Source organism: Panthera tigris, chromosome A1 (assembly GCF_018350195.1).
Source record: "Panthera tigris isolate Pti1 chromosome A1, P.tigris_Pti1_mat1.1, whole genome shotgun sequence".
Lineage (NCBI taxonomy): Eukaryota > Metazoa > Chordata > Mammalia > Carnivora > Felidae > Panthera > Panthera tigris.
The window spans coordinates 66883052-66895154 of record NC_056660.1 but is presented as its reverse complement, the minus strand read 5'-3'; the positions used below and the strand labels follow the sequence as shown (position 1 = coordinate 66895154).

The 12103-nt window shown below is 37.6% G+C and overlaps 1 protein-coding gene across 2 annotated transcripts in view; it reads left to right on the top strand.

Moving 5' to 3' along the window:
• Positions 1 to 9684, top strand: part of UGGT2 (UDP-glucose glycoprotein glucosyltransferase 2) — a 198263-nt gene extending 188579 nt beyond the window's left edge. For both annotated transcript variants that reach the window (XM_042979427.1, XM_042979424.1), the window contains 2 exons: positions 246 to 372; positions 8046 to 9684. In XM_042979427.1, the coding sequence (XP_042835361.1) occupies positions 246 to 372; positions 8046 to 8068 (150 nt within the window). In that variant the 3' untranslated portion in view covers positions 8069 to 9684. The remainder of the gene's footprint in view (positions 1 to 245; positions 373 to 8045) is intronic.
• Positions 9685 to 12103: the final 2419 nt, after the last annotated feature.

Below are 12103 nucleotides of genomic sequence, written 5' to 3'. Positions count from 1 at the left end.
ACTAAGTACTTTTATTTGTTAGTGCTTTAAATATTTAGTACTTAGGGCTCTGCTTTTTATAAAATTCATTTTGTATGCTGTAGTGACATAGTAATGTTCTCAAGTATTTCCTTTTTTCCTGGACAATGATCTGTTCATCCTCTATCCCTCCCTCCCTCCCGCCCGCCCTTCCTTCCTTAAACGAAGCATAATTAACATACAAGGAAAGTCATTTTTCATTAACCAAATTTTATTTAAACTTTTAGTGCAATAATCCCAAAACAAAAGAACCTAAGCTAAAAGCTGCTGCCAGGATTGTCCCAGAATGGGTGGAGTATGACACTGAGATACGACAACTGTTAGAGCACCTAGAAAACAAGAAGAAAAATGCAAGTAAGTCAATATTCTATGGTGGTGTCTGAATCATGTGTTGCCTGAAGTGAAATTAAAATAGATTACAAACTCATTTCTTGGTGACTTGAGTAAATGATCAGGTCAGAATTTCTTTCAGAAAATTTGTGATATTATTAAGAACTTCATTTTATGTGGACTTAAACTCACAAATTTAAAACATGGATAGAGAATCTATTCCCCATGGATGTAACTTCAGTTCATATCACCACATAAATGGGTGCCAAAGCATTAGCCTTCTGACACAAGAGGTAGAAAATAAAAGTAGAAAATATGCTTGTCTTTAGGATTACACCAAATGTCCCAAATATGAAAATCCAAGCCCTAAAGTTTAGTGAAAGACTTATATGGAACCTAGAAATATTACCTCCTATCTCCCGAATTAATCCCATGTGGAATATGGATTTCCCATGTGTTCCTGGTTCTAGTAACCTCCTCAGGGCTGGAGGGTGACTTGGACTAGATGTGCTTCCATTTGTAAGATTAAAATGTGGTTACCTAGGCGTTTCATCACTCTACATAAACCTTCAACAAGTAAGTGTTGAATATTCTGTTAAAGCTGCTGTAAACTTCTTGATTGCCTCCTAATTCTCTTTCCTCATTAGTGCCTAGTTCTCTCAATTTTTCTTTACTCTTTTTTAAAAATAGCACTGAGCTCCAGTGTTAGAGACTTTCAAACAGGTTGTATTAATCCTCAACAATAATTCTTCCCAGTGGTTCAGAATAATATTCTTATTTCCCTCAGCTTTATTTTTTTTAGAAGCTGAAATGTTAAATATAAACATACAAATGTTATACATAAGGGCGCCTGGGTGGCTCAGTTGGTTGAGTGTCTGACTCTTGATTTCAGGTCATGATCTCACAGTTTGTGGGTTGAAGCCCTGCACCAGTCTCAGTGCTGGCAGTGTGGAGCCTGCTTGGGATTCTCTTTCTTTCTTTCTTTCTTTCTTTCTTTCTTTCTTTCTTTCTTTCTTTCTTTCTCTCTCTCTCTCTCTCTCTCTCTCTCTCTCTCTCTCTCTCTCTCTCTCTCTCTCCCCACCCCCCCTGCCCTTCCCCCACTCATTCACTTGAGCAAGCACATGCATGTGCACCCTTGCACTCTTTCTCAAAATAAATAAACTTAAAAAAATATTATATATAAACTTTCTCACATAAGCATGAAATTGTGTTTCATCTTTTTGTATTCTTTAACAAAACCAATGCAGTTATTTTCTGAGAGGTTGAGTATTTAAAACACGTCCATGTTTTGTTAATGAATTTATTTTTCTACTGTTTATTTATTTTGAGAGAGAAAGTGCATAGGGGAGGGGCCGAGAGAGAGGAGAGAGAGAGAGAGAATCCCAAGCCCAATGTGGGACCCCATCTCACACAACGTGAGATCATGACCTGAGCTGAAATCAAGAGTCGGATGCTTAACCGACTGAGCCACCCAGGTGCCCCTATTTTTAATTAATTTAAATAATTTGAAGACACCATTTCAATTCAGAAGAAGATTCTGTAAGTCGTGTGATACAACTGTTTTAAAAGGGAGTTGAAGAAGACAGAAAACAGGGGAGAAAGGGGGTGGGGAAAGGAAGACAGAAAGGAAATTTTACACAATTGCCTCAAAATTTTTTAATGCACAGAACATACGGATGAAATGTTTCTCTTCCCAAATTGGAGAGAGTTAAAGGATTAATAATAGCCAGAGTTAGTGAGGTTACTGACAAGTGAGCACTCATATGCTCGTACATACAGCAGCTGTATAAATTAAGGAAATTTTACAATGTGTATAAAAACTAAAATATGTGTGTCAGGTTTACATTTAAAAAGAGAAGTGAGGGGCATCTGGGTGGCTCAGTCGGTTAAGCATCTGACTCCTGATTTCGGCTCAGGTCATGATCTCACAGTTTGTGAGTTTGAGCCCCGCATTGGGCTGTGCTGACGGTGTGGAGCCTGCTTGGGATTCTCTCTCTCCCTCTCTCTCTGCCCCTCCTCTACTCATGTGTGCACACGCATTCTCTCTTTCAAATAAATAAATAAATAAATAAATAAATAAGAGAAATATGTACACATGTTATGCCATTGTTTTTAATAATGAGATAGAAATAATTGATCCATTAATAGAAGATTGATTATATAAATGTCAATACATACAAAGAAATATTGTAGTCTTTCAAGAGAATTGAGATAAATGTATTTTGTGGATAGCATATTTTAAGTTAAAAATATAGTCATATTTGTAATTGGCCCCATCTTAAATAAAAATGGCATGTTTGTGTACATACCTATGAATGTGTAAAAATAAGTTTTACAAAAGATTTTTGGATTTTTTACTTAATTTTGAATTACAAATGTAAGTCTGTTATAAACATGAAAACAACATGGAAGTACTATATATAGAAAGAATAAAATTGGAAGACCTCTTTTACTCAAACACAAGCAATCATTTTTAAGGCTATAGTAGGCCTTGTTTTATAACTTTTGCATTTCTCTTATTATAAGCTGTATTAGTTTTCTGGGGGTGCTCTAACACAGTACCACAAAGTAGCTGACTCAAACGGAAGAAATTTTTTGTCTCACTGTTCTAGAAGCTTGAAGTCCAAGATCAAAGTGCCTTTAGAGTTGGTTCCTTCCTGAGGGCAGTGAGGGAGGATCTGTCCCAGGCCTTCTCTTGACTTGTAGGTAGCCACTTTCTCGCTGCGTCTCTTCACATTGTCTTCTCTCTGTATACGTCTCTGGGCAGATTTCCTCATCCTACAAGGACACTAGTCATGTTGGATTAGGGTCTACCCTGGTGATGTCATTTTAACCTTATTACTTCTGTAAAGACTGTCTCCAAATAAGGTCACATTCTGAAGTCCTGCAGGTTAGGGTTCCATCATATAAATTTTGGAGAAACACAGTTCAACCTGTAACATGAATGGAGTTGAGAATCTGGTCATATGTTTCAGGGACATTTGTAATTCTGTTTTTCAACTGCTTATTTTTATCCTTTGCTCATTTTTTCTAGAGGATTATTGTCCAATACTGGAAAAAAGTTGATGGTCTTTATTTCAGAGATTTGTGTTGCCACCTTTATCATACACTAAATTCCTGCATTATTTCTGTCTCATTTGGCACATTTTTTATCCTGTTCCATTTATCTCTGTCTATACATGTGCCTATTATATACTTTTTTAATTAGAAGATTTATAGCATGTTTTATTACTGAGTAGGGCTCATCTCCCCTCATTACTATTTTGTTGTTGTTTTCCTGGTATTCTTGTGTATTTTTCCATATAAGCTTTAGAATCATCTAGTTCCAGAAATTTTTCGGTTTTTCTTTTTTGGTGGGGGGTAGGGAAGAGGATGGAGGGAAGATTACATTAAATTTATTACTTAAGTTAGAGAGTATTGACGTGTTTGTGAAAACTGTTCTTTGCACCTAAGAACATGATGTATCTTTATGTTCAGTTTCAGTTTTATGTTTGTCAAGAATCATAACATTTTAATCATATAGGTCTTACCCATATCTTTTTTAAGCTTGTCCCTAGGTATTTCATCTTTTTGTTATTATTATAAATGGGATTTTCTCTTACAGTGTATCTTACTGGTATTTGTTTGTGGTAGATTATTGTTTTCAGCTTATGAATCTTTATGATCATACTGAATCCCCCTATTATTTATAGTAATATTTCAGTTGGTTCTCTTGAATTTTTTCCCCTAGGATTACATACATCTTATCTGCAAACAAAAATGGTTTTTCCTCTAATCATTATACCTCACATTGCTTTTTCTTGTCTAATTGCTTTGGTTGATATATCTAATATGATGTTAAATATTAGCTTCTTTTTCTCACTTTGTTTGGCCAACCTTCTGTGTTTCCCTGTTAAGATAATGGCTTTGGACTAAAAAATTTATGTTGAGGAAATATCCATTGATTCCTGTTCTAATAAGTGTTTTTATCAAGAATAGGTTGCATTTTATCAACCACATCCTCAACAAAAATAGAAGCAACTGCTTGGTTTTTATATTTGATTTATTAATATAATAGACTATATTAATAGATTTACTAATATTGAAATTTCCTGTGTTCCAGAAACAAACTCAGCTTGGTCATGACCTATTATTCTTTATTTTTCCTTTTTTTAAATTAAGATATGATAGCTATAATATTCATTTCAAGCATGTAACATTCATTATTTGTATATTGTGAAATTATAGATACTTATAAAATTTGTTTTTCTTGTGATAAGAACTTTTAAGGTCTCTTAGCAACTTTCAGTATACCATAGAGTGTTGTTAACTATAATCACCATGCTGTGCATTACATCCCTATTACTTATTTTATAACTAGAAGTTTGTACCTTTTGACCCCTCACCTATTTTATCCATCCCTCAACCTCACTCTGACAACCACTAATCTATTCTCTGTGTGTGTGAGCTCAGTATTGTTTTATTTTAGATTCCTTATATAAGTGAGATCATACAGTATTTGTCTTTCTCTGACTTATTTCATTTAGCATAATGCCCTCAAGGTCCATTTATGTTGTACAAAGGGTAGGATTTCCTTCTTTTTGTGTAATGTTCTGAGGAACTGCCATATGTTTTCCATCGTGGCTGCAGCAATTTACATTCCCATCAACAGTGCACAAGGGTTCCCTTTTACTCCACATCCTTGCTAACTCTTGTTATTGTCTTTTTGATAATTGCCATTCTACGGGTACAAGATGTTAACTATGGTTTTGATTTTCATTTCCCTATGATTAGTGATTTTGACCTGTTTATCTTTTTTGGGAAAATGTCTCTTCACAGCCTCTGTCCATTTTCTTACTTGGATTGTTTAGATTTTTGCTATTGAGTTGTATGAGTTCTTTATATATTTTGGATATTGCCCCTAATCAGATACATAGTTTCTTTCATCTGCAGAAGCTTTTTAGTTTCATGTAGTCCCATTTGTTTACTTTTGCTTTTATTATCTTTACTTTTGATGACAAATTCAAAAAATCATTGCCAACACTGATATCAGGATGCTTACTGCCTATGTTTTCGTCTGGGAGGTTTATAATTTCAGGTCTTACATTTGAGTCTTTAATCCATTTTGAGTGAATCTTTGTGTTTGGTGTAAGAATGGGGCAAAGTTTCATTCTTTTGCATGTGGCTGTCCAGATTTCCCAACACTATTTATTGAAGAAATTGTACTTTCCCCATTGCCTATTCTTGGCTTCTTTGTCATAAGTGCCCATCATTCTGTTTCAGTGACCTGTGTATCTGTTTTTATGGCAATCTCAAACTGTTTTGGTTACTGTAGCTTTGTGATATAGTTTTCTTGGGTTTTTTTTTTTTGTTTGTTTGTTTTGTTTTTTTGGAGAGGGAGAAAGAGAGAATCTTCCCACAAAGGGCAGAGAGAAGTGGGGCTCACCCAAAGCAGAGTTCGTGTTCACTGAAGCAGAGTTTGTGCTCACCTAAAGTGGGGCTCGAGCTCACCCAAAGCAAGCCTCCAACTTACGAACCATGATATCATGACCTGAGCCGAAGTCAGATGCTTAATGACTGAGCCACCCAGGCACTCCTGTGATACAGTTTTAAATCAGGGACCCTGATGCCTCCAGCTTCATCATTTCTCTATGTTACTTTGGCTATTTGGTGTCTTTTGTGATTCTTCATAAGTTTTAAAGTTTCTTGTTCTATTTCTGTGAGAAATGATATTGGAATTTTGATAGGGATTGCATTGAACCTATAGGTTGCTTAGGATAGTATGGACATTTTAACAATATTAATTCTTCCAGTCCGTGAGCATGGAATATCTTTCCGTTTATTTGTGTCTTCATCAGTGTCTTAGAGTTTTCAGGGTATAGGTCTTTCACCTCCTTGGTTAAATTTATTCCTAGTATTTTATTCTTTTTGATACAATTGTAAATAGATTATTTTCTTTTTCTTTCTTATAGTTTGGTATCAGTGTATAGAAACACAACAGATTTCTGTATATTGATTTTATGTCCTGCCGCTTTACTGAATTCATTTATAGTTTTAACAGTTTTTTTGGTGGTCTTTAGGGTTTCTTCTATATAATATCATGTTATCTTCAAATACAGTTTATGTCTATTCAGCTTGGATGCATTTTCTTTCTTGCCTAATTGCTGTGGCTAGTACTTCTAATAGTATATTGAATAAAAGGGGCAAGGGTAGGCATTCTTATTCATGATCTGAGAGGAAAAGTTTTCAACTTTTTGCCGTTGAATATAATGTTTGTTTTCTGTGGACTTGTCATATATGGCCTTTATTACATTGAGGTACAGTCCCTTTATACCCACTTAGTTGTGAGTTTTTGTCATAAATGGATGTTGAATTTTTTCAAATGCTTTTTCTGCATCCATTGAGATGATTTTTATCCTTCATATTGTTGATGTTTATCATGTTGATTGATTTGTGGATATTGAGCCATCCTTGCATCTCTGGAATAAATCCCACTTGATCTTGGTGTGTGATCTTTTTAATGTATTGTTGAATTCAGTTTGCTAATATTTTGAGGATTTTTGCATTTTTATTTATCAGGAATATTGGCCTGTAATTTTCTTTTCTTATAAAGTACACTTTTCTGGTTTTGGAATCCAGTTAATGCTGATCTTATAAAATGAGTTCGGATGTGTCCTTCTCTGTCTGTTGTTTGGAAAAGTTAAGAAGGATTGGTATTATTCCTTAAATGTTTGGTAGAATTCACCAGTGAAGCCTTTTGGTCCTGGACTTTTGTTTCTCAGGAGGTTTTGATTACTGATTCAGTCTCAGGTTTGTTAAGGTATTCTATTTCTTCATGAGACAGTATATTCATGGTAAGTTGTATGTTTTTAGGGATTTATTCATTTCTTCTAGATTGTCCCTGGTTTTTTTTGGGGTGTATAATTGTTCATAGTAGTCTCTTAGGATCCTTTGTATTTCTGTGGTTATATTTTCTATTACCTAGTTTTTTTCTCTGTTCAGGGAAATTTTTTTTTACTTTATCTTCTATTGATTATTTTTGAAGGGGGCAATCACATCTTAATTAATGTCTTCCCTACACTCATTTTTATTATTCCCTTTACATTTTCTCTCAGGTGAAATTTGGTGAAGAAGAAACATAGTCTACCATCTCAAATTGTGGAATAGGATGCATTTACATTGTACTTTAATTCATTTCTGCCTGAAAATATTCTGAATTCTCAGTGTTTTAAAATCAGTTAGTATGTGACAGCTCAGTAATACAAAAGAAACCATTTTGGTCTCTGATAGTCTTCACTGATCCTCGCATTTGTATCAGCTAAATCAGTATTTGACTGCTCTCTCTTCCCATCACAGAAGGAGACCATATATGGCTTCTGCTCTTTGTTGTTCCATTACATTAGTGATAGGCTATTTGTGCATAGTGAGTAATAAATACGTATTTTTCAAGGCTTCAAATTGCCAGACAGTGTGCTAGGCTTTAGAGATAACAGAGATAACAAAGATATGGTCCTTGTCCTCATAGACTCATGAAAGCTCCCTTCTAGGTGGTAAAATGTAAGTACTTATGATACAGTAATGTACAAACAACTAATAATGAAGCAAAAAGGTACTAACCAAACAAAAGGATCCTCAGCCAGCACCTATGATTTGGGTGACATTTGAGCTCATTTGATATTTAAGATTTCAATCACTAAATAAACTTTCCTCCTCTACAGTTTTGACACATGATGAACTCTAGCACTGGCTTATGAAAGACGACGAAAGTATTTCAAGAAATCTGCCACTTGCTGGGGAAGTGTGGAACTACTGCCAAGGCTTTTGGAAATTTCATTAAAGATCAGTGACATATTCTTCAATTTAAATATTTAAAAATACATGCAGTTAATGTATTGAATAAGTTTAAGTTATATAAAAAATGGCCATTGAGTATTTAAAACTAGATTATTTCTTTTTCCTTATTGCTTAAGACCCTGGGTTTTCACCCATTAAAGTGATATTTTGCCAGATAGCCCAGTAGAAGAACATACCTGACTAGCTGGTTCTCAGGGGGATTTATCAAACCATCTGTGTCTGTGTATTCCAGCTCGTTGTGCACCCATATTTGCTTATTCTCAAAGTGCATTTAAAATGAAAGAAAGCTGTTTTGTGTTTTTTTCCTCTAAGAAAAAAGGACTTGTGGTTACCACTGAATAATAAAAAAAATTAAGCCCATTTATAACTTATTTTTAAATGAAAGTTGTGTGGTACTGTAATCATTTATCTTAAACAGTATGATGTTTTCATCCTATGCTGCATTTGTAGTTTCTTAATGTTTCTAATTTTTATTTCACAAAATTATATTCATGGACTTACTGAGCTTTGTATGCCTTCAAAATAAGTATAAATAAGAAGTATAAAAGTAGTCACTTCAATGGAAACTAAGTTAAGAATATGAAGTTTGTTTTCCTGCCGTGTATTAATAATAGATGAATAGGAATAGTAAATGTTCAAAAACTCTCCAGCTATTCTAAATCAGATCTCAGTAATGGAAGAGACTTCAGTGTCATCTGAATCCCATCCCCTGAAGAAGCTGATTCAGTGGGGCTGAGCTGAGAATGGGAAATCATGATTGCTTAAGGTCTCCATATGGTCTCCTGATGAGTGTGGTGTGGGAAATGTTCAATAGTGGGGCGTCCCAGCCACCATGGCAGTCCCACCTAGTGGAGCCTCAAGCCCCCTGGGCCCTTGCAAGGCAATAGGGAGCTGTCCGCTTCAGGAGGCAGGCTGGTCCATCTGAGCTCCACAGTGAGCCAGAACGGTCCACTGGTGGTTTCTCCTCCTGCTTCTTGAGCTCTACTGAACAAGTGTAGCCCTTCTCTATTCAGCAGCATAGCCCATAGAGTATTTGAAAATAGCCTCCCTGTTCCCAGCTGCTTCATTCATTTCTAAGTAGAAGTCACAAGGGCTCTCCCTCCTGCTCACCCTGCCTCTGTTACTTGTTCTTGTCTGTGATAAAATGGAGTGTGGCCTGCCCTGATGGAACCAGATTGTTCTAGATGGTTTGATAAAGCTTATAGATAAGAGACTCTATAATCTGCTCAAGTGAGTTAGATGCTCCAACCCAGCTAACCTGAGGTCTGCAGTGGTGTTCGGGACAGAATCCCCAAATGACTGTAAGATGGTACCTACACTTCTTTCACTGTCAGTCTCTGCTTTCGCTTGTCTAAGAATTTTGTGGGGAGAAGGATCGGGTAGGTAAAGGCACTAATTCCCATGTCTATCACTAACTGCCATCTCCCATGTGCTAGATTCTATATTTCATGCAGTATAAGCTGAAATTACAGACTAATATAAAGTCCTGATGCTCCCCTCCTAGTTTGTATCTTGTGATTTGAAGGGCACAGTGTACAAGTCTCATTTCAGGTGAGTGATAGCTTGCATTTAAAAATCTCAATTTAAGGGGTGCCTGGCTGGCTCAGTCAGTAGAGCATGAGACTCTTGATCTCCGGGTCATGAGTTCATGCCCCACATTGGGCATGAACCCTACTTAAAAGAGTAATTTTTTTTTTTTTGAGAGGGCGAGAGCTTGAGCAGGGGAGGGGCAGAGGGAAAGGGAGAGAGAGAATCCTAAAGAGGCTCCACGCCCAGCACAGAGCCTGATGCAGGGCTCAATCTCATGACCATGAGATCGTGACCTGAGCTGAAATCAAGAGTTGAATGCTTAACTGAGTCACCCAGGTGCCCCAAGGATAAATAAATTTTTTTAATTAAAAAATATAAAATAAAAATCCAGATTTCTAAACAGATACTTCCTCACGGGGCGATTCTTTGATAAAATGGCTCATCTTTATGCTAAGTGCTTATAGACTGCTGTGTCATACAAAAATCTACCCCCCCTCAGGGACATTGAGCTGGAAATGCTGAAATGTAGCCCAGGCCAGGGGCTTTAGTGTACATTCTGGATCCTGAATTCAGGTGCAGGCCCTGTATCAAACTTTAACAAAAATCAAACCCTAGAAGAAAAAGAAAACATTTTCTATCTGTGAAGTTATAATCCACTTCTCTTTCCCCCTCCTTTAAGAAGACTGAACCGTTTATCCAAGAATTGGCAGATTTTGAGCTTATCCTGTAAAAACCTGTATGTTTTAGGCATACAGTAAACCCAGAATATGAGACTGAGACTGAAGGCAACTCGGTGTTCGCACCACTAAGAAGCTCCAATGCAAAAAGTTAGATTTTGGAAGTGCCCATCCTTTGGCTCCGGTTGTCAAGTTCAGAGGACAACGGAGCTTCTAGAGAATAGAATACTTCCAGAAAGCACCATACGCCATCTCAGCCTTGGAGCTAACAAATAAAATCAGGCTTTTCTTTAATAGGAAACATGTAGTTCGACACAAGGTGGAGGGCGCGGGGGGGCAGGGGGTGGGGTGCTTAAGGAAATGGTTGTTCCTATGTACTACGTACCAGGTCCTGACTCAGGCACCCAGCAGGACAGTTTTTTTTTTTGTTTTTTTTTTTTCAACATTTTTTATTTATTTTTGGGACAGAGAGAGACAGAGCATGAACGGGGGAGGGGCAGAGAGAGAGGGAGACACAGAATCGGAAACAGGCTCCAGGCTCCGAGCCATCAGCCCAGAGCCTGACGCGGGGCTCGAACTCACGGACCGCGAGATCGTGACCTGGCTGAAGTCGGACGCTTAACCGACTGCGCCACCCAGGCGCCCCTAGGCACCCAGCAGGACAGTTTTAAAGGCAGAAGGTAGGTAGATGTCAAGTCCAAATATCCTTCAGTGACTAAAGCATGGCTGAGACATTCTTTGAGCTATAGCAGCAAAGAAGTTAGTAACATTTAACTTCCCACTAGAACAAATAAGACTGTTCACGGAAGGACTCTACAGGTCTCGGATCCCTGGCTCCAGAGGAAAGGTGCTGATGAGGCTCAGTACCATGAAGTCTAAGGTACTGTCCAGCCCCCTCTTGCCTGCTTCTCTGACTTGGTAGACTTAAGGCAGTCCACTCATTTTCAAAAAAACAGTTGATTTGTTAAAATCTTACCTTTGGTGGCAAAGTGAGAGGAGTGGCAGGGAGGTCCAGGGCTCTGATGGCCAGAGTTCAACCTACAGGCAACTCTGTGGCCCAGGGGTGCATGGTCTGCCGTAGGGATCCCTGGGGGCCCGTGCTGCTGCTCTGGAGCCCAGAGGGACCATAGAAATGGGACAGCTGCTCCCTTTTTATGGTGTATTATAAAGCTCAGATTATCAAATACAAACTTCTGTTTTCTGAGAAATTCCAGAGGGGAACCTCTTGACTTAAAAGTTACTGTAAACAACCTTGTTTAAAAATTTCAGGTTTGGGAAGGTATCTTGTTCCCTACAGTTCTTAATTACTTGAATTTTAAAAGTTGTCTTTGATCACATGGACGTGCCCAACTATATCAGGCTTGTTTCCTACCAGATATGATTTCACTTTAAGGTTTTTCCACGATGAAGTACCACCTCACACCTGTCAGAATGGCTAAAATCAACAACACAAGAAACAACAGATGTTGGCAAGGAGGTGGACAAAGGGGAACCCTCTTGCACTGTTGGTGTGAATGAAGACTGGTGCAGCCGCTCCGGAAAACAGTGTAGAGGTTCCTCAAAAAGTTAAAAATAGAGCTACCCTACGACCCAGCCATTGCACTACTAGGTATTTACCCAAAGGACCCAAAACCACAGATTCGAAGGGGCATGTGCACCCTGATGTTTATAGCAGCACTACTGACAATAGCCCAAGTATGGAGAGAGCCCAAGTG